Below are 21,194 nucleotides of genomic sequence, written 5' to 3'. Positions count from 1 at the left end.
CTTTTTAGATAAAGAGGACTGGGGGAACTCCCTTTGCAGCTGCCTGGGAAGCAGCCTCCTCCCTCTGCTCACCAGGGCAGAGCCAAAAACCTGCATGAAGCCGTTCAGCCCCAGCTCAAACCCCACATGGCCAGAGTGGGAGGGAGGGGGGTGCTGAAGCCAGCAGGATTTGGGGTTCAGAGGAGCACATCCTGAGGTAGCAGGATATTTCCCCTGGGAAACACTCAGGACTGCAGCCTAAAACTATTTATTCCGAGCAAACAGACAGAAACTAAAGGGAAAATGTAATTTTCTGCTCTGCTTGCCTGCACTGGCCATCACTGCAGCTACTGGCCACCACAAGCACCTAGTAAGTTGAATTTAATGGTGAATCTAATCTTTTCAGGACCCTCTTGCAAGCTACGATGTTAATGGGAATGACCATGACCCAACTCCACGCTACGATGCCAGCAATGAGAACAAGTATGTGATGATAATTGTAATGGAGCAAGGGGTTTGGGGGTGTTCCTGAGGCTGGGTGTCCCCTCTGGGGTGACTTCCAGGTCCCTTTCCCCATTCCCAGTGCTGCAGAGTAGGCTGTGTTAAGGGCTTTGCACAGAGTCTTTATGTTCAATGCAAATTCCAACCACACTAATTGCTAATGAATCCTCCAGCCATCCAATACAGCACCAGGGGGTTCCTTGCCCTGGCTGGGGATTGAACCAATAAGTCAGGATGGGTGGCTGAGACGACAAAACCTGGATGCATTTTTTGGGCTTCAGTTAAAGTGGGATGGTTACAGGTGGAAAGGAAACAGGAATGCAAAGAGCAGCCTGCGTAGAGGTGCAAGATGCAAAGAGGAAGTTGCATTTAGGTGCAAAATGCAAAGAGGAAATTGCATCAAGGTGTAAAATGCAAACAGCAAATTGGATTTAGGAGCAAAATGCAAACAGCAAATTGCTTTCAGCATTAGCTTCCTCTACCTGCTTGGTTTGGGTTTTGGGTAAGGGCAGTTTCTTCCTCTGCTCCAGCCTTGGGGCTGGTTTTGGGCACTGGGTGGGGTGTGGCTGGAGGGATCCTTTGCTTTGGCCACGAGCTGATGGGGGTTTCTCCCGGCAGGCACGGCACTCGCTGCGCGGGGGAGGTGGCGGCGGCGGCGAACAACTCCTACTGCATCGTGGGCATCGCCTACAACGCCCGCATCGGAGGTGAGGCTGGCACCTCCATGGCTCCCCTGCCCTTCACCATCCCCCTGAGGGACCACGGCCACCCTGGTCACACCAACGGGCTCCTGGGGGAGAGGTGGGAGGCTGCTCCCCCAGGAGAAAGTCTCCTCCCTGGTGCCTTGGCTGCAGGGAGCCCCAGGGGTGTTGGGGGAGGAGGATGGGTGCTATGGCATGCAGGGGACTCTGGCTCCATGGATTTAGGGTGGAAACTTTCTGCTTGGGCTGCATCCTTGCTGTGAGGGTGCATGTGGATTGAGGATGTGGTGTTTTGACCCCTTGTCCGTGGGGTGGCTGTGTTTGCTGTGGTCAGTGGTGCTGGCTGAGGTTCAGAGCTGATGTCACTCGTTTGTGGGGTCAGGGGATGCTGAGGAGCTGCTCAGAGCAGGGGGGCCTGGGGAGAATCCCAAAAATACTCTCAGGGGGGAAAAACACCAAGAAAGTGGGGGGTCAGAGATGCATATAGGGGGGGATTTTCTGCATAGCCCCTCAAGTAACGTGTGTTGAAAGCAAATTAATCTCTATCACCAAATTGGATCCTAGTGCTAATTAGCATTGCTGAGTTCATTTGCATTAGCTGAACTGGTTGGCAGTTCTGGCCAACCCAAGCAACCCTGGGGACATGAGGATCTTAGCAGGGGTGGGAGTGGCGTGTCCCACCTTACATGGCTGGTGGAACACTGTAGGGGACAAATGCCTGGAGCTGGGTTCTTTCAGCCTTCAGCCCATCCCTGGCACGGCTGGAACAGGAGAGGGGCTTTTCCTGCAGCCCCTCCTACCACCCAAGTGCTGGGAGAAGTGACTGTCAGCAGCAGGGACCCAAGTGCCCACCGGTGGATTCGGGGTTTAATTCCTTCTTTTGGCTTATTCATCCTGGCTGTGCAGGAAACAGCTTTTGTTAGGGTTGTGTCTGCATGGGAGCAGTGTTCACAGGGATCTTGCTCTTGGCCAAATACCTCCTGTGGTTGTCTGTTCTGGGAAAACTCCCAGAGGGAAGAAATAACCCCAGGGAGGGTGAGGAGTGGACTGGTAGGGCTGTAAGGGCTATGGCACATCATCCCATCCCATCTCCTGTGCCCCCTACATGTGTGATGGCTTTTTGCTTCTTAGAGGCTTCTTGCCTCTAAAAAACCATCTCCAAGCACACAGCAAGCAGCAGCATAGCAAGGCAAAGCTCATGGTGGGATTTATTGGATCCTGCTGGATCAGGCCATTCCCTTCATGCTCCTTTCTCTACAGCAGATGTGGAGACGAGCGTTCCTTGTTGACTTAATGACGACCTCTGGGTCTCATTTTAATTTGCTCCCTTTAACAAGTGCCTTGCCTCAGAGGTGTGCTGGGGAGGTGTTGAGTGAGACAAGACACCTGGCAGAGGGCTGGGGGCTGGGGGCTTCCCACAACGTGAGCAGGCAAAGGGGAAAAATAGAGTCTGAGCCGTATCAAGTTTGGGATCATGGAGGAAAATACGCTATAGCTGCAGCGAGAGTGATTTTAGATGGATTACACAAATAAAGCAGCGATTAATGAGCACAGCTTGTTGGGGAAGCCTATTTGTCACACTTGGAGAGCTCCCATCTAATTTTACTGGCTGCTCTTCAGTGCTCTTGCATTGCTTTTCATATGCCCTGGGCAAAACACATCACTGCTCAAGGAAAGGGCTCCTGCCATTCCTCCTCCCCTTCCCTCTCCTCCAACACTTGCTTTGGAGGTCGGCGTTGCTCCCTGTGTGACACAAAGCTCATTTATTTTGCAGCACCCACCCCTGCTCCCTCCTGCTCCCCATTATTTGACCAGGGAGCCCCTCATTGTGGGTGGCTGTCTCTGGGCAGACTTTGGGTTGGCTTTGTGTTGACTTTAGGCTGATTTTGGGCTTGCTGATGAGAACAGCCTCATACAGCAAGCACAAACCCCATCCCTCAGCTGGCTTTCCTTGCCGTGTGCAGCTCAGACACTGGGCTTGGCTCTTCGCCCCTTCTCCTTGTGTTTTCTTGTTGACAAAGAGGAATTTTTTGGGAACAGCTCTGCTGCCTGATTTTACATTTCTAAGCTTGGTTTTGGCTGGTTGGGGACAGCGTCAGAAGGAGATATTTGAGTTGACTGGTGTCCAGAGCGCAGCTGCAGCTGGAATGACATCTGCCTGCATTTGTTTGCTTTAAGACAAAATACATGTGGAAGGGGAAATGCATTTTCATAAACCAGACTCTCCCTGGCTGACAAAATACGATGCTGAAATTTCCAGCACTGCTTTTCCTGCAAGGGGCTGTTTCTGGGCAGCCTACTGAGGTGCCTGGCACCCTCTAGCCACTGTACAGAGAGGAAACCCAGCAGGTAAAGGGTGATGGAGAGCAGAGGGGGTTGTGCTCTCATACTGCAGCAGTCAGAGGCTGGGGGTGTGCAGCAGTCCCCAAGCCCATCCCACCATGGCTGGTGGGCTCTGCCTGTGAGCATCCTAGCTGGTACCTGCTGGCATTCCCAGCTGAAAGTGAGAGTTATCCCGAGTGGCATTGTTGTCCCACCATGTGTTGGGGTCCTGGCTCTGATTTTGGCCATAAAAACCACAGCCTGGGTTTTTTTCCTGGGGTTTTTCCCTCTCCAGGGAACCGCTGGCATCAGTTGGGCAGTGATGGGGTTTGGGAACAGTCACAGTCATCCTCGCTCGAGGGGAGAGGCTTCATCCCACCAATGTGCCTGAAGCTGGGGGGCAGGAGTGTTCAGGAAACACCAAAATCTTCCAGGTGAAGAAATGCACTAGCTAAGGAATCAAAAGGGAAGAAAAAAGGATTTTAGTGTGGGAATTCTGTCGCTGGGAGTGCAGTACCTCTACCACCACCCATTCCCCACCGGAGGCGGGAAGTGAATTTTAAGACCCCCTTCTCCATCACTTGCCATGAAGCCAGCAACACAGAAAACTTTCCCCGTAGCTCCCCAGCATCCTGCTGCCAGGCTTGTTGGCATGCGGGGCCACGGGCTGAAGCTATTCCAGGCGCGCCTGAGCCGTGCGGTTTCCGCCGCCGTTAACAAAGCCCTTTGATTGCAATCCTCACACTGTCATCCACGCCATGAAGCCCTAATGTCTGATGTTTTTGTGCTTTTAGGCATTCGTATGTTAGATGGAGATGTAACAGATGTTGTTGAAGCGAAGTCGCTTGGCATCAGACCCGATTACATTGACATTTACAGCGCGAGCTGGGGGCCAGATGATGATGGGAAGACAGTTGATGGACCTGGTCTATTGGCCAAACAGGCTTTTGAGCAAGGCATTAAAAAGGTGTGGATCCCAGAGCGCCCAGATGCGCTCGCCCTCCTCCTCCTGTCCTGTGGGAAGGGCCACGGCCGGCCCGGGGTCTGGCGTGGGGATGGGCAGCTCGGCCTGCGTGGCGATGCCAGCACTAGGGCTGGGGGTGGGGAGCCAATCATCTCTAATTTTTCCTAGTTTTTCCCAGCGTCCCTAAGAGCTCCGGTGGATTTGGCAGCCGAGGGTGGTGACGGCGGGAGGTGCCTGGTGATGGTGGGACCCCTCGGCATGGCCCCGGCAGAGCAGGGAGGCCCCAGGTTGTGTGAAGCTCTGCCGGGATAAGAAACTCAAAGTGGTTCTTGGGGGGGTAACTTTGCACCCCAAAATGTTCCCCTGGATGCTGGTGTGGATGGAAACAGCAGAATCCAATCCCCAGTATGTCCAACCCTCTCCTCCATGCTCTTTGGGCTCCTGGTATCCTTTCCCAGTGGCCTCTGTCATGTTAAGCATTCCCCTGGTTTTCCACCCAGAACAAGTGGCTGTGTCTTGGCTGGGGAGGGACATGGGTGTTGCCACAGGATCTGACAGTGGATTGTTGTCCTTGTTTGGCCAACATCACATATGACTGACAGCTGTCAATCCCTGCTAGGGGTGCCCTGGCCTTCCTGTGCCCCTTCCCTTTTTGGATACTTTAAAAGAATGCCCAATATTGGCTAAAGCATTGGGAAAAAGGCCTTTCTGGCAGCTTGGTGGGTGCTGTGGGTAAGTGTTGCAGTGGCTCAGGGCTCCACAGTGGCTGTTTCCTGGGTGCTCCAGAGAATCTGGGAGTGGGATTCCATTGCCAGCAGCCCCAGACCAGGCTGTGAAGCCCCCACTTCAACCTCTGCCACCACTCCTTCCTCTGCTGCCTCTTCCCGTAGCGTGCCGGGAGTTGGGGCGGCCTCTTATCTAAAAATAGGGTGGAGTGCTTTTCCCACTGTTTACTTGATTTCCTGCTGGGGCGGTGAGCCTGCCGAGGAATCCATTGAAGTGCCGGGGAGTTCACGCCGTGTAAATATGGGGAACAAGCTGCTTTTTAGACCTTATTTTTCCATGCAGGAGCAAACGGGCAGCAACAGGGTACTTGCCTAGCACAGCCCCACTCTCTTAGGATGCTTGTTTTTGCCTCGCAGGGGACACCCCAGTTCCACCACTGCCACCCCGTGTTTGCAGCACTCACTATCCCACATGCACCACTCGTAATTGCCAACTCCATCTCCTTAAACAACAAGGGAAGCTGCAAGCAGATAGTTAACTGCCACCTTTAGCCCGAGCAAACAGCTGTAACCAAGTTATAAATCCTTAAAATTGAGTTTTTAATGGAAACATTAAAATAACCTTTATCTATTAGCGATAGGACTGCGCTGGGGTAATTTATCATCTTGTTTCTTGTTCCTCCAGCCACACTTTATTAGTTCCCAAGCTAACGAGGGGATATTTATCCTGGTCATTCATGGAGTGCTGTTGGGCAAACACCCAGGCCCTGCAGAGCTGCGGAAGCAGGAGATGCTGTGCATCCCACAGCCAACCCACGAGCTGCTGGGGTGAGCTGGATCAGCCCCAGCTTGGCCAGGGAGGGATTCCCTGGTTTAAATGATGCCCAGATTCAGGCTTTATAGCAGCCAGGAGACCCTCATTGGCATTGCATTGTCTTAAAAGGATGGCAAATTAAGAAGCTGGATGTTTGGGGTCTGCTTACAGATATCTTGATTGTTCCTTGTTTGAGACCAGAGGGAAAGAATGGATTTTTCCAATCCAAAGGAGCTGCAATATGTGGTGAGCTCTTGCTCACCAGGAAATGCTGTCAGGTGTTAGCTGTGCATTGTTGTAGTGTCATTCATGTGCCTGCTCATGTCCTCATGTGACCGTGCTGTCTCCAAACCCACTTTCCCCCAGTGCAGCCCTGCCTGGGCATCAGGGGATGTGGGTTTGGAGCAGGTCTGAGCCTTCCTTGGGTCCCGTGGGTGCGACGCTCGGGGTGAGGGATGAAAGGGAGGTCTCGGCTCCCAGTCTTCTGATCCCAATCAAAATCATTGCTCCATCTCCAGATGCTTGGCCAATTGTGTCTGGTTTCATTCCTCTAATTAGTGATTTGGGAAAGCTTGGGTTGCATGCAGTGGGACCCATCCTTGAAGGTGTTTTGACTTTGGTGTGGGTGAGCTGGACGGTCGTTTTCTGTATGTGTGCCAAGTGTGTGGGCTGGGATGCTGCCTCCTTGGAGATCCAGGAAACCCTGGAAAGTGGGATGGGAGATGCCAGCAGCAGGCTTGGTGGGCTGGCAAGCTGGGTCGAGCTCTCCGTGACGCGGAGCGGGGCAGTAATTCCCTTGGCAATTGCACTTTTTCTTGCAGAGCTCCAGACAGCTCCACTAATCTTTGCTAGGGAAATACCCACCCAGTTTTGCTGGGAGGCAGCCCAGATAATGAAAACTTTCATAAAGTAAGAGCCTGACTTAGACTGTCTATCCAGAGGCAGGGTCAGCTCAGAAAGCCTCTGCCCCAGGAGGGGGGTGAGACAGGTAATAAACCTTCCTGCTCCCCCCGGCACCTAAAGCCCACAATAAATCCCAGCGAATTCCTTCAGTGCAAAGCTGCTTTATTATTATTATTATTGTTGTCATTATTATTTTTTGTGGAGGAAGCTGCCACAGAGCAGTGGGAGGGAGGTAAACACCAGATCTGCCCAGGCGAGCGCCGAAATCTCTCCATGGCAGGAGCAGCCGCGGGGAGGACGGGGCTGCTCCGCTGCTCCCACGCCTGCCAAGCCCGGCAGCACTCCATCCTCCCCGGAGAGCCCTGCCTCACGGGCCACGGAAGAGAACCAGCCACTTCATTTCCTGCCCCTAACCCTTTTGGCTCACCAAAAATCCTCCTTTTTAGGATGTTCACCTTGCTGTGAACCCCCGCAGGGCTGGGTTGTTCCTGGGTGTCCTGCAGTGGGTTGGATGGAGGAGTGAATGGGGCTCATTCCCGTGGTGTTGGCTTCTTTAGGGGCCCCTTGTTGGCACCACAGCTGCTGCTGCCAGGTGGGATTTTCCCCTGGCTCTGGGGAGCTCTGGGCAGCAGGCACACCCCTCCCACCCCCAGTTCCCAGTGGGGTCACAGCTGTACCCAGTGGGGATGGCTTTATCAGAGGTTCCAGCCAAGTGATGGGGGGAGAGAAAAGGGTAGGAGTTAAAAAAGAAAAGACATGCAAAAGAAACCTTAAAGGATAGGCTGGGAGAAGGATTCTGGTGGTTTTGGTGGGTCATGAGGGGCTTTGTAGGCTTTGGAGTTTGGGAGTTCCCTGTCAGTTCTTCCTGCAGGGCCATCCCTAAAAGCACCATGTTGAGGTCCAGGGACTTTGAGTACCCAAGATGTTTTCCCCCATTGAAAATGCCAAAATCCTGTTGCTGGGTTTTTGGGAGTCACTGCCTGGGACTGACTGAGCCAAGGGACACAAGTGGGGACTGATACAGGGGGCTGAGTGCTGGGACCCATCCTTCCACCCTAACCAAACACCCAAACACCAGACTAACCCCTCCCCATGCTGAGATGACCTCTCAGCCTGGGCAAACACCTCCTCTAACCCTCCATGCCCTCTGTGCCCGCAGGGTCGCAGGGGACTGGGGTCCATTTTCGTCTGGGCGTCGGGGAACGGCGGCAGAGAGGGCGATTACTGCTCCTGTGATGGCTACACCAACAGCATCTACACCATCTCCATCAGCAGCACCACTGAGAATGGCTACAAACCCTGGTACCTGGAGGAATGTGCCTCCACCCTCGCCACCACCTACAGCAGCGGCGCCTTTTATGAGCGGAAGATTGTGAGTTTTACCCCAACATCCAGTGGGGCAGCATCCCCTGGGTGTTTTCTGCATGGCTGGGCTGGGTGATGGCTCAGTTGTAAGAGCTAGGCTTTGTCCTTTGCCTGCAGTGGGTTTTGCTCTCGTTTTTGCACAGGGATGTCACATTTTCCCTGGTAAATTGGTGAAAGGGCTGGAGGTTTGCAAAAATACCCGTGTAAATATTTACCTGTTCCCCAAGGTGCTTCCTGACTGTATATATATATTTTTTTTTAAAAAGTGAATTTTGAGAATTTTTAGCCTGAAAGTGAAAAAAGGGGGGGATTGAGGCATTTAACAGGGGAGTGACAGCCCCAAACTGGGAGATGAGACTTTCTGGAGCCATGAAGCTGCCTGAAAGTGTATGCACATGTGGATCAGTGCAGTTTTCCCTGCCACCCAGGCTATATTTGCTCTGTCCCAACAGCTGCTGTGGCCTGGTCACAGCGTGGCTGATTGTTACTGGCATCCCTGTGCATCTTCTGAATCTTGGGAAGTAAAACATCTCACACCAACACAGCACCTTACCCAGTCTGGGGATTTCTACCCAAGTGGGGTCCTCTGACCAAAAATTGTGTGGGCTTTTTTTTAACAAGTAAATAATTTTTTTTTTTTTATTGAGGATGATTTCTTTGACCCCCAAAAGATGAATTTCCAGCCAGAAAACAGAATGCAAATGCCATTTTCATGGCACACCCGGAGTGTCTGCATGGCTGTGGCCAGTCCCAGTCCAGTGCTACTGGAGCACTGTTGGGCAAAAACCCAAACCAGCTTCCCATCAGAAATCACTAGATTAACTCAAAACTTAGGAGCCTTTTAAAATGAGAAAGCATCTCTTGGCCCCCCACCTCCTCTCCAAATTTTTGGTACCCAAACATTATGCTCTGTCTTAAAAGAAAAAAGCTTTACATGCCATTTTTTCCCCCTTTGCAAATGTCAATTCTTGTTCAAGATCAGAAGCTGGAGGCTTTAAGGAAAGTGTTTAATACGGCCCAGCTCAACATGCACCCTTGCATGTGTACCCACACCAGCTCACATTGCTCTATCCACATTTTCCTCCAGCTGATCCACACCCAAAGGGATTTTTTTCCCCTTTCAAATAGTTTTTGCACCTTTGAGCAAAGGAAGATGTAAGTACAGGGGTGTTTTCTCATGCACCAAATGTATCTGCAGCCCATTTTTGGGGCTCTGTGCCCTCTGATGGCATTGGAGTCGTGGCAGGGGTTGGATACCAGCAGGCTTATCTCCCCTTTGGCAACATCCCAAGCAAATCTGGGGTGCTGGATGGGGTAGTGCCCATGCTGGGAGCACTTTGGGGGCTGCAGCTCCTCTCTCCCAGGTCACCACAGATCTCCGGCACCGCTGCACCGACGGCCACACCGGCACCTCCGTGTCCGCCCCGATGGTCGCGGGCATCATCGCCTTGGCTTTGGAGGCAAAGTAAGTGTGACCTGGTCAGGAGAAATCTTCCCACATTTAGCACCTGGTGAGCACAACCTGAAAGAAACAAGGCAGTTCTGTTTCCTCCAGAGTGACTGAAATGACAGAGTTGTTTTAAATGGCTCCTTGCTGGCAGTGTTGTTGTTTGGAATCTGATCTTCCCACAGGTGTTTCATTGATCTAATTCTTCACGTGTTGTCATCTATTGAAAAGTTTGGGGTTGGTGACATCAGTCAGGCTTTTCAGTAGGTGCACTGAAACTGCTGACAGCCAGCTCCAACGGGAGTTTTATAAATACTTCCCGGGAAAAAAAAGTCAGAAAACATCAGAGACATTGGGAAATGTCAGCAGAAGTGATGGTTTTCAGCAAGTGTTGCATTTCTGGGGGAAAAAGACTGCTTTTTCATAATGTCAAAAACTCACAGAACTTGATTTTTAGTGATTTTTGATTTTAGATTTTTTGAACACCCCTAGTTCAAACAAGATGCTCTTTTCCTCTTGTCCCTATCCCAGTCCCATCCTGGTTCCATCATGGTCCCCCAGCCCAGGAAGAGCCTTTGGGCATCCCTGTGTTGCTTCATGGAGTGTCTTCTCATGAGCTTATTATTATTTTTATGGAGTGGAAATAAAATAAAGGCTGAGAATAAGAATAAGCCTCAGGGCAGCACTGCACTCTCATCCAGGGATGGTGATTGTGGCTCCATTCCTCCTTGTCTGGTTTAATCCCAACACCCAGGTCGGGTGAGAGCATTTCCGGAGATGCAGTTTTCATTACAAATATATTAAAAGCTTTAGATGTAATTTTTGAATAGTTTAGCTGAGGCATAAACCGCAACATTAACTACCAGAGCTTGGTGCTCAGGCATTCCATTATGACAACAGAGAATAAATTGAATTTCTTTCTTTAAATGTTGCTCGAGAGCAATATAAATCCCAGCTTGAGATGCTGAACAACTGACTGTAAGTAAAGCGAGGAAAATTCTCCAGCAATTTCCCTGAGCTGGGGTCATGAGGGGGCTCAGAAGCACAGAGCACTCAGTGTCCAGCACTCTGAACACATAAACCCAGCCTGGGGAGGTAGAGGCGATTTGGGTTTAATTTTTCTATTTAATGAACAACCCAGGTTTTATTTCCAGCAATTTTTTGCTGTTATTTCTCTAAAGGGAAGGTTTGCTCAGCATTGTGTAGCAGCGAGCTGCTGAGCCCATGATGCTGCCTCAGCTTTGCTCCCTGTCTCCTTCAAAAAAAAAAAGGGGAAAACCTTCCAGATGTGCTTAATTTCTACCCTAAAGCCTGAGAGCTAAATGGCCTTATCCAGGAGTAAATCCTAAAATTCCCATGGGCATGTGGCATCCCTTCTTGGGGCACACCACTCTGCTCAGCACCTCAAGTGGTGGCAGGCTGTCAGCATTTAAATCATCAAGTCTTGCTTTTTTTCGAGCAGGAAAGAGGGGTGGCTGCTGTGGTTTTTGCCTTTTTTTTTTTTTAAACTCAGTGGGGTACCTGCTGCTGCTGGGAGGACTGGGAGCAGCAGAGCCACCCCATGAACCACATGTCATTTCAGCCCCCTGCTCACCTGGAGGGATGTCCAGCATCTGTTGGTCAAAACCTCGCGGCCGGGGCACCTACGAGCACCCGACTGGAAAACCAATGGAGCGGGGCATAAAGGTGAGAGGCCGTGGGGATGGCAGGGCAAGAACGGCCAGCCAAGGGAAAATAAAGGTCTCCAGAGCTTCACTTATGGGAACAACTCACTGTGGGTGGCCACTATTGGGTTCACTCCTACCTTCGGGCTGTTAAGTGCAGGGAGGAGAGGGCAGTAATTCATGGGGTGAGATGCTTGGAACTCTTGCTTGGCAGAGATTTGGAAAACTTGTTTGGTGGAGACTTTCTTGAGCTGCAGAGTTTCTTGCTACTTTCCTTGGGCTGCTCCCAGCAATGGGTTTTCCATGGTGTCAGCGTGGATTTAAGGTGTAACTTGGCCAGGGTGATGAGCTCCATGTGCTGAAACACCTTATACCCCAATGGGGTCAACTCCACACCTTCCCTGATGGTTGGAGGATGCTCCACCAAGTGCTGAGGAGGAGCTCCTGATCCCTGCTGGGAAGGCTGAGGGTTTCTGAGTCTTCTCTCTTTCCAGTTAGCCATCTATATGGCTTTGGGCTGGTGGATGCTGACGCTATTGTGGTGGAAGCCAAGAAGTGGAGGATGGTTCCTCCCCAGCACGTCTGCGTGGGAAGCCTGGACAGGGTGCCCAAGTGAGTGTTGTGGGGTCTGCGCATGGCTCAGTGAAGTGCAGGTCCCATTAGGGCTCTCCAGGGCCAACTTTGACAGTGGGTGTTTTCTTTTTCCCCCTTTTGCAAGAATTTGCTTCCTAGATGAGTGATCAGCAGGGAATTTTTGAGGGCTGACAGTGAGAGACCAAACCCACCTTGCCTGCTTGGTGGGTCCTATGTGACCAGAGATGTGTTGGTCTCTCCACCCTTACACTGCACGCTTTGTCTTGATGGAAGACATCAAAAACTGGTGATTTGTTGCAAAAATTACCAAATTTTCAGTGTCTTGGTTCTCTTCTCTTTGTGCAAGGGTGTGTGCGTGCAGGGATCCCTAAAATTCTCTTTGAATTCCAGCTCAGGTTCACATCTCATCCTTGGTAGGTCAGTCCCTACTGGGTGAAGAGTGGGATCTGACCAAGTGACTCCTCATTTACCAATGCCTGGCTGTAGAGCAAGAGAGTTGTTAATCAGAAAAGTCTTTTAGAGACTTGCATATGCAAAACAGGAATGAGTGCAGAGCCAAGTGTGTTCATGAAGCTATTTATCTGATACAGACACTAATTACAGCCCAAAGTGGAGTGCTGCACTCGTAATTATAATAAAGCAGCGCCCTTGCAGCCCATAAGGCATAGATCTTCGAAGCACTTCAAACTCATCTGGTTACCATCCAGCAATTCAGCAAATTCCCCTGCTAGGACACTGGGAATTGCAATGGCAGATATGATAATTTTTGCTGTGAAGCAGCAGGAGACCAGGGTCTCATCTAACAGGGCATCCATGCCAGGGAGCCAGGGGCACTCTGTCTCCATCCTGATGCCGTGCCCTGTCCCTGGCAGGTACATCCGAGCTGACCACGTGCTGCGGGCCAGCACCCTGAGCAGCGCCTGCGCCGAGCAGCGGGACCAGCACGTGCTGTACCTGGAGCACGTCGTGGTGCGGCTCAGCATCGCCCACCCGCGCCGGGGGGACCTCCAGATCAGCCTCATCTCCCCGGCCGGGACACGGTCACAGCTCCTCGCCAGGAGGTGAGAGCAGCCTGAGCCTGGGCGCATCTGGGCTGGGCAGCAACCTCCTTAGGGGGTTGCTGTAAGTTTTCTTGGGTTTTGGGGTGAAGGTGGGAAGCATGAGCAGGTTTCAGCTGCAGGGGAGCTTTGTGCAAGGGTGTGTGCGTGCAGAGATCCCTAAAATCCTCAATTTGGGATTTCAACCCATCTACCTTTTCTGATAAAATACGACATTCAAAGTCACATTTCTTGGTGTGTGGCATTATCGCTGCAGGGTGTTTGACCACTCCAATGAAGGATTCAAGGGCTGGGAGTTCATGACTGTCCACTGCTGGGGGGAGCGGGCGGCGGGGGAGTGGACCCTGGAGATCCACGACACGCCATCCCAAGTGCGCAACCCCGCCGTGCAAGGTAAGGATCCCCAGTGCCCACCAAGCCCTCCTGCTCCCAAATCCCTTTCTAGGCTGCTTCACTTGGCTATACATTTTGCTGTGAGTTTTATGGTCTCTAGCAAAACTGTATTGCCCAGATTTTCAAAATGGGAATGAAATGTTAGCTCTGAATGCAGGAGGCTGCTGGTCTGGCTGAGCTGGAAGCTGGTTTTCTCGCAGCAGAAGCAGTAGCAGTAAACTGGCTGCACCCGAGAGCCAGGTTTCCAAAATTAAACTGTAATGAGTCAAAACGAGGAAACCCAAGAGCTGTAATTGTTGTTTGTTTGTTTTGCTTTGCTGCTGGGACATCTGGCATGTGGGTTGGTTGTGCAACAGCGCAAGGGGACCATGCCCCTCAGGCTGCAGACGGATGGACATCCTCCCTGGACTGCCATCATGCTGGTGGGGGGTGGCTGGGCTCAGCCTGGCCCCCTGCATGTCCCCAACCCTGCTGTGTCCCCCCTCCCCAGCTTGGCTGCCTGCTCCCTAACCCCTTCCCAGCACAGGAGCCATGTGGGCAGGATCCGGCCCCGCCTCGCTGGCTGGGGCAGCAGGACGTGAAGCATCCTGCCTGGGGCTGGCGTGTGCTGTGGGGGTGTTAAATCCACACAATCATTGATAGGAAGCCAGGAGTATATTAAAAATTTCTCCCACGCTACTTTCTGGCGGGAGGTGCACGTGGGGGTGCATTGCACAGAAAGTGTTTCTGTTTGCTGCCTTCACCCCAAATCTTTTGAACTCGGAGAGCAGCAGCAAAGCGCCCACAGAGCTGCTTTTGCCCTGGTATTCACAGTTTGTGGCTGGTGTTTCTGAGCCCCTCATGGGCATCAGGGTTTGGCAAAACAAAATGAAAATGAGTGCATTAAGTCATCCCCTCAAAAAGTCTGCACTGGATTTGAAGCAGAGAGGGCACAGCAGGAGGAAAAAGGAAAGATGCTCCCAGCTTGTAGCAGAAATGAGTATTTAAAGTTAATTTAATACCACTAAATTGGTTAATTTAATATAAATTAAATACTATGAGTGTCATGTCGCTGGTACTGCTGCACCCCCACATCAGCGCTGTGCAGCCTGGGCTTTCCTCACGCAGGATATTTTAGATTTAAAACAAATTCAATTCTTTTGGCAAAGGTACTTCCCCAGCTGATGCTGCTGGAGCTCGGCCCTTCGCAGGCTCCACACCAGCACTGCTCAGTGCAGCAGGTGTGTCCTCTCATGCCTTTGGGAGAGCCAAGGGATTTGGGTATTGCAAATTTTAAGCCCTTCCTGGTAACACAGGGATTAGGAGTTAAAGCCGAGCACACTGCAGGCATGAAGTGACTCGCATTGATGGGGAATTGGAAGAAAAACAGTGTTGGAAAGAAGCAGAAGCATTTTTGGACTCTCTCCCCAAAGCCATGTGGCTTGTGGAGGGTCTAGGTGTGGGTGTAAGGCCTTGGGGGGGTCTCACCAGGTGCACTACAGTGTTTTGGGGGATGCCAAGCTCAGACTTCTGTTGTGTCAGGCAAAGAGAGGGCTGGAGCAACAGCAGCAAGAAATAATCCAGTGTGTGCCGGGTGGCTTTTGTCAGAGAGAAATAATCCTCTATTGTGGAGCTTTTAAAATTACTGGTTCTCTCCAGTGTTGGACTTGGAGACTGGGTGATGGTACAGTTCCTCGGATGAGTTACGGAATTAAAAATCCATTGTAAGTGGCTTAAACAGCTGCATTTGTGTGGGCTGGAAGCTCAGGGGCTCATTAATGTTTCTGGGTATTCACTGTTAGCTTCTGTATTGCTGTGCCAGCAGTGACACCCTGATGGTCCAGTCCATCCTCCTGCTTCTCCCAAAACCGGGTCATCCAGAGATGGGGGAGACAGGGAGCGGGATGGTTGATGTTGTGTCTGCCCCACAGGGAAGCTGAAGGAGTGGAGCCTCATCTTCTATGGGACAGGCGAGCACCCCTACACTGCCCTGAGTGGGCCCCAGTCCCGGGGCAGGTCACTGGAAGTGCCAACGTCGGAGATGGAGCCGTCGAGAGCCGCCTTCCTGCAGAGCCAGGTGGAGGTGGCTGAGGAGGAGGAGGAGTACGCGGGTAAGCACTGCCACGTTGTCCCTTGCAGAGTGCCCAGGAAAATGAAAACCCTGATAAAAACTGAGGGAGCCACGAGGCCTGATCCTGCCTGGGGCTGAGGCGGGCTGGGAGGAGCAGGGCCTGTGGCCAGCACAGGGCAGCAGGATGGTGAAATTAGAAGGTAGGAAAATGCCCCGTCCCAGCCACAAATTGGTGGTGCAGCTGTCAGAGGGGTAAAAAAAGCTCCTCTGCCCACCTTCCCTCCTCCAGCACAGGCAGGGGCGGGTGTCTCTGCTGCTCCTTGAGGAGCAGGTCCCTCTTTCAAAGCTGCTCTTGCACCAGTGCTCAGCCAAAGGATGGGATTCATTCTGGGAAGAATGAGCTGCAGGAAAGACAAGCACCCAAAGCCATGCAGCTCCATAGGATAGATAGGATAAAATTTGAACTTTAATAGATATAGCATAGAGAATAAGACGGGGGAAGGGTCCAGGTGTCCATTGTTCCGGGGAGGGTGTGCTCAGGGCATCCTGCATCCTGGCAGTGGTGCCTGGATGGTGCTCAGCTTCTCCCATACTGAGCTGGTCTCTCCCTCCTCAGGTCCGTGCCATCCTGAGTGTGGTGACCAGGGCTGCGATGGCCCCAATGCTGACCAGTGCTTGAACTGCATCCACTACAGCCTGGGCAGTGTGAAAACTGGCAGGTGAGTGGTGGTGGTGGGGTGTCCCCATGGGGTCTCCAGCTGACAGCAGCACCTTTCCTCAGGTCTCACAGCTTAGTGTGGGTGATAGATGTTTGCACAGAAAAAGAAGTGTATGAGAAATTAAATGGGTGGAGGAGGTGTGAGGATCCCTGTCCTGAATTAGGGTACAGTGGGGTAGAGACATGGAGCTGGAGAGTCCTGGAGGACCTTGACCACATAATCATGTTGGGGAAGAAGCTTTGGCTTCACTGGCTGGGATCACCCACACCCAAGTGACAGCCAGCTGAACTGTCAGGAACTGGGCTTTCCATTCCTCAGTCTCTTGGGACAGCACAGTGAAACTTTGCCTACAGCTGGGACAAGAGATTCCCTGTCTCCGTATTAGAGCTGTGACTTCCAAGACACTGTAAATCACAAGAACAAGAAGCAAACAAGTTCCAATTGCTGCCAAAGCTGGGGAACACCCCAAAAACTGCAGGCAAGGGGACGGGGGGTGCCTGAGGCAGGAGGTGACCAGTGCTGGCACCAAAGCTCAATGCCACCGGTTCCCTCTCCCCAGGATGTGCGTGAGCTCGTGCCCCGCTGGGTTCTTCGGTGACAACAGCGCCCGGAGGTGCCGGCGGTGCCACAAGGGCTGCGAGCGCTGCGTCGGGAGGGGACCCAGCCAGTGCACGGCCTGCAAGAGGAACCTCTACCACCACCCCGAGATGGGCACCTGCGTGGTGCTCTGTCCTCCTGGGTTCTACGCCGAGGAACGTAAGGATGTTTATCACTTGCGAGTTGCAGCATGAAGATGTGCAGGGGTTGCTTCTATTTTAAGTGCTCTGGGTGGAGAACACACCTTGATTCTTGAGTATTGGTTTTGAATTTCCCTCTTGACACACTTTGCACAGAGAAGGGAGGAGGGAAACCTCTGGGTGTTCAGAGGGTGGTGCAAAGCAGAGGTGCTCAACTCAAAGCTCTTAATTAGAACGCTAATTAATGATCCTGGCTGCTTGCAAAGCATATTTCTTTTTAGCAAGCGGCGACAGATAAGGTCACCTGCAATAGCAGGGATCTGCTGGGGAGGGATGTGCCTTTCCACCCTGGGGAGCTGGTGCTGGGGTGCAGTGGGGCTTTGCAGCTCCTACTGCTGCTTGCAAATCACAGTCCAGATTTTATTCTCCCTGCTTTGCTTTGTTTTTTGAAAGGTCAGAAACGCTGTCTGAAATGTCATCAAAGCTGTAAAAAATGTGTCGGCGAAGCAGACAAATGTACAGCATGCAAAGAGGGATTCAGGTAAAACACCAGCATGGGAGGAGTTCATACCTGCAGCACTCATACCTGTGGTTTAAATTTGGGAAAACCGATGGGAAATTAGAGAGTGAATTAAGTTCAAGACCAGAGATCCTGCTTCCATAGTGCTGCAGCTGTGGTGCAGTGTGCTGGAGGTCTGGGAATTTAAAGGTGGTGATTAGCGTCTCTTTCTTAGCTGAAAACCGTGATTTAAATTTAATTTCTTTTTCCCCAGCTCTTTCCAGGGTGGTGGGTAAGTGCTGTGTAGAGCTGGTACCAGCCTGAGCTGCTTCAGGGAGGCTGAGAATACTCCCTGCAAATGCAGAAACCCTTCCCTCAGATTCATCCATGCTGAAAATTTTATTTCATGTACCTGTTGAGTGGGGCTAGTACAGGACAGTGATTTTCCAGCCCTGCAGGCAGGGCAGCCCTGACCCTGTTAGGACAACTGGGTGCCACTGCTGCTGGCCCCATGGCATCTGTGGGACACAGAGCCCAATGTCAGCACTAGGGAGAGGCTGTTTTCTGTCCCCAATTATTCATGGAAGTACAATCCCATAGCAGTCTGCAGTGTTCAGGCACTGTAAGTGAGCCAGAGCCATGGTGTAGCTGTGGGGCTCGCTCAGACAAAGAAATTCCCACTGCCAAAAGATTATCTACTCCCTCAGAAAAGCACAAGTGGAGGCACTTGTCAGACATAATCCACACGGTGCTTGTTTTTTATTGCCCAATATCCTTTTAAGCCGGGACTTCAAATCATCCCTGCCACGGCGAAGCAGCACCAGCCCAGCCACAGCGCTGAACCAATTTCCTTTTATTCCAGGGAGCCTCACTGGTGCAAAAGGTCTTCAGGAGAGCCTGGCTGGCTGCCCATGGGAAAAAAAAAAATTCTATTTCCTCCTGGATACTTAATTAAGGAACCGGCAGCTGTCCCTTTGGTCCAGGCAGGAGTTTAATTTCTCCTAAAACGCTAGCTGGGTTTCCAACACCTCCTGCGCTGCAGGCTGAGGATGCCGTAGGACACTGGGGGATGAGGAGATGGGAATGGGCTGTGTTGAGTCCCCATACCCTGTAGCTTTGGGTGCAAATGTTCTCTGCTTTTCTGGCAGCCTGGCAGGGGAGAGCTGTGTGCCAGAGTGCCAGCCTGCCATGTACCTCAGCCGGGAGGCCCAGCGGTGCGAGACCTGCCCCGCCAGCACAGGTATGTCCTTGGCCCCACAGCATCCCGTGCAAAACCCCAAACCCTTCTGCAGCAGGTGCCAATCCCCAGTGTACCCACCCTGAGCCGAGGCAGAGCGTGCTTGAGGGAAAGCAATCCCAAGTCTCCAGCATGTCCTGTGAGGTATATGTTCATGCTGGAAAGGTTTTTAGGGGAGTTTTTACATTTTTATTAGAGCCATTTTTTATTTCTCGATCTCCTCGAAGCCAGGTGCTTCAGTTTAATAAGGTTGCGGGGGAGGCTGTAAAACCCTCTTGGAGTGATGGAAGGTGGCTTTGCAGCGGATAAAAATGTCAGGCAGCTGAGGTGTGTTATCCTGTGTTATCCCATGTTATCCCAGCCACCCCACGGTGCTGGGCTGGCTGCTCCTGGCTTCCCCCAGCTGCCTCAAATTGCTCAGCATTCCCTTTAAATCCTGCCTTTCTTGCTTCCTGCAAGTCCAATTATTTTCCATTGTTAATGTTTGCGTCTGCCCTCGAAATCGTCATAGATCTGATGATAATATGATCTCTAGGCAATCCATGTTCAGTGGCATGAACCTCTTCTATCATACATGGGCAATTGCCTTAGTCTAAATCCAAAATATTTATTGATCTTGTTGGCAAGGCTAGAAGGGAATGGGCTCTTAATCCCTGAAGAAAATTATTTCCCTTCTAATTCTTATTCCAGTCAGTGTGAAGGTACTCCACCACAATTATTTTTCCAGCCTTTTCTTTCCTCCTTTTCCTGCATAACCATTTCTCAAGCTTGGTGCATGGAAGCCCTTTAATGATACCACCTCCATCACTGAGCTTTGCTGTCCAGCCACAACACACAGGCATCAGAGCGGGTCCCTCTGCTTTCCCAGCTCCTCTCTGGAATATGTTCCCTCTCCAGCTCCTCCTTGGCCCACTTCAGCATCCTCTTTTCCACCCTGGGGAAATCCAAACCATGCTTAGGAGTGGTGGCTGATGGCCCAGAGGGGATTTTGATGTGCTCTTCCTCACCAAGCCCTGGTAGGCAGCTCTTGGCTCTGCAGAGAGACAGACACTGGGTCCCAGCTGGGTTTTTGGGATGGAGGCTGAGTTGTTTGGGGTGGGAGCCAAGCACATGAGTGGGACCCCGTGGCACAACAAGCATCTCGTTTGTGAGCAAGACAAAGCCAAGCTGGTGCCCCATCGCATGTGTGCCTGTGGCCACGCTTGCACTGTCTCCAAAACCACCCAGGTGCCATTTTTCCCTTTTCCCTGTCCCCACAGGGCCAGGCGAGGAGGACTGTGCCCCCTGCACCCCCGAGGGCTCTGCACCCCACTGGCGCTGTGTCCCCACCTGCCGTGAGGGTTTCTACCCTGCTGACAGCCATGGGCTGCCCAACAAAGTCTGCAAGAGGTACAGAACCACCAGCGCAAAGCCAGGGCTGATGGGGAGCACTGCCAGCCACGATAGGATCATGCTGGAAACAGCTCTCAGCTTGATGGAAATTAAAACAGGGATGAGGGAGACAGGGCAGCTGTGGGGCTGGACCCCACATGCCCCTGCCCTGTAGATTTCAGAGCAGTGGAGCCGCACGCTCCCCTGCCAGAGCCAGCCAAGGTGTCTTGGGGCTATGGTGGAAGGGGCTCAGCCTCAGCCCTGGGCTCTCTGGAGGAGGTGTGGGAGGAACAGCAATATTTAGATAAATATTCCAGCTTTCAATTAAACCTGCTCCGTTTGCCCCGTGGCCAGGTTGGAGGAGTGTTCCCCACTCCTTGGCCCAGCACAGGGCTGTGTGCGGGAGACAGGGAGATGCCAGGAGGCAACAATTTGCTCCCACTCTCTCCGGAGCTCTGAGCTTTAAGTGGGGAGTGGGAGTGGATTCAGCCCCATGAAAGCAAACATGAAAGGGAAGGATTAAAGCTGACTTGGGAACACACAGCGCCATCCCTGCCCGCTGGGGTTTCACTCACCTGCACTGTTTCTTCATCTGGGAGGAACAAGGGACCAGCATCCCTTCCCAGAGATTTCAGGCACAGTCTCCACAAGCCACTGTCCCCAGACAGGAAGCACAGTGCTGAGCTCTTTGAGCAAATGGATGAGAGCAGCACAGTTTCCCTTTGCAGATCTTTTTCTAGCTGGGATGGCTGGGAGGTGAGGTGCATGTCCCACTGAATCTTCCCAAAAGCTTTTGCCTTTTGGCACTAGCTGTCACTGGGCATTGAGCTGGCCTCACCAAACTCAGGGCTTCAATAATGTTTCAAGCTTCAAATTTGCCATTTTCCACATCCTCTGGTTTGGTCTGGCTGTCACAGTGCCAGCAGATGCCTTTTGATTGACAGCCCACTCAGGGTGGCCTGACCAGGGTGTTGGTGCTGGCTCAGGCCACAGCAAGGTCTCTGTCCCCAGGTGTGATGACCACTGCTCAACCTGTGAGGGCTCCAGTGGAAACTGCCTCAGGTGTAAGGAAGGTTACAGCCTCCTTGGTGGTTCCTGTGTCACAAATGAAACCTGTACCAATGGTAAGTGGCAGAACTGCTGGCACAGTA

General features: G+C 52.0%; 1 protein-coding gene across 2 annotated transcripts in view; it reads left to right on the top strand.

The window, feature by feature from the left end:
- PCSK6 (proprotein convertase subtilisin/kexin type 6) overlaps nt 1-21,194 on the top strand; it is a 33,680-nt gene that overhangs the window by 10,398 nt on the left and 2,088 nt on the right. Inside the window, exons 5-20 of one of the 2 annotated variants that reach the window (XM_059858652.1) lie at nt 386-462; nt 1,099-1,187; nt 4,298-4,470; nt 8,069-8,281; nt 9,639-9,739; nt 11,304-11,407; nt 11,880-11,997; nt 12,852-13,040; nt 13,294-13,430; nt 15,341-15,520; nt 16,097-16,199; nt 16,759-16,955; nt 17,390-17,477; nt 18,584-18,675; nt 19,932-20,061; nt 21,055-21,167. In XM_059858652.1, the coding sequence (XP_059714635.1) occupies nt 386-462; nt 1,099-1,187; nt 4,298-4,470; nt 8,069-8,281; nt 9,639-9,739; nt 11,304-11,407; nt 11,880-11,997; nt 12,852-13,040; nt 13,294-13,430; nt 15,341-15,520; nt 16,097-16,199; nt 16,759-16,955; nt 17,390-17,477; nt 18,584-18,675; nt 19,932-20,061; nt 21,055-21,167 (2,104 nt within the window). The remainder of the gene's footprint in view (nt 1-385; nt 463-1,098; nt 1,188-4,297; nt 4,471-8,068; nt 8,282-9,638; nt 9,740-11,303; nt 11,408-11,879; nt 11,998-12,851; nt 13,041-13,293; nt 13,431-15,340; nt 15,521-16,096; nt 16,200-16,758; nt 16,956-17,389; nt 17,478-18,583; nt 18,676-19,931; nt 20,062-21,054; nt 21,168-21,194) is intronic. The other variant, XM_059858651.1, reaches the window with a different exon arrangement.

The sequence above is a fragment of the Haemorhous mexicanus genome, chromosome 13 (assembly GCF_027477595.1).
Source record: "Haemorhous mexicanus isolate bHaeMex1 chromosome 13, bHaeMex1.pri, whole genome shotgun sequence".
Classification (NCBI taxonomy): Eukaryota; Metazoa; Chordata; class Aves; order Passeriformes; family Fringillidae; genus Haemorhous; species Haemorhous mexicanus.
This window is presented reverse-complemented; position numbering and strand designations above follow the sequence as displayed.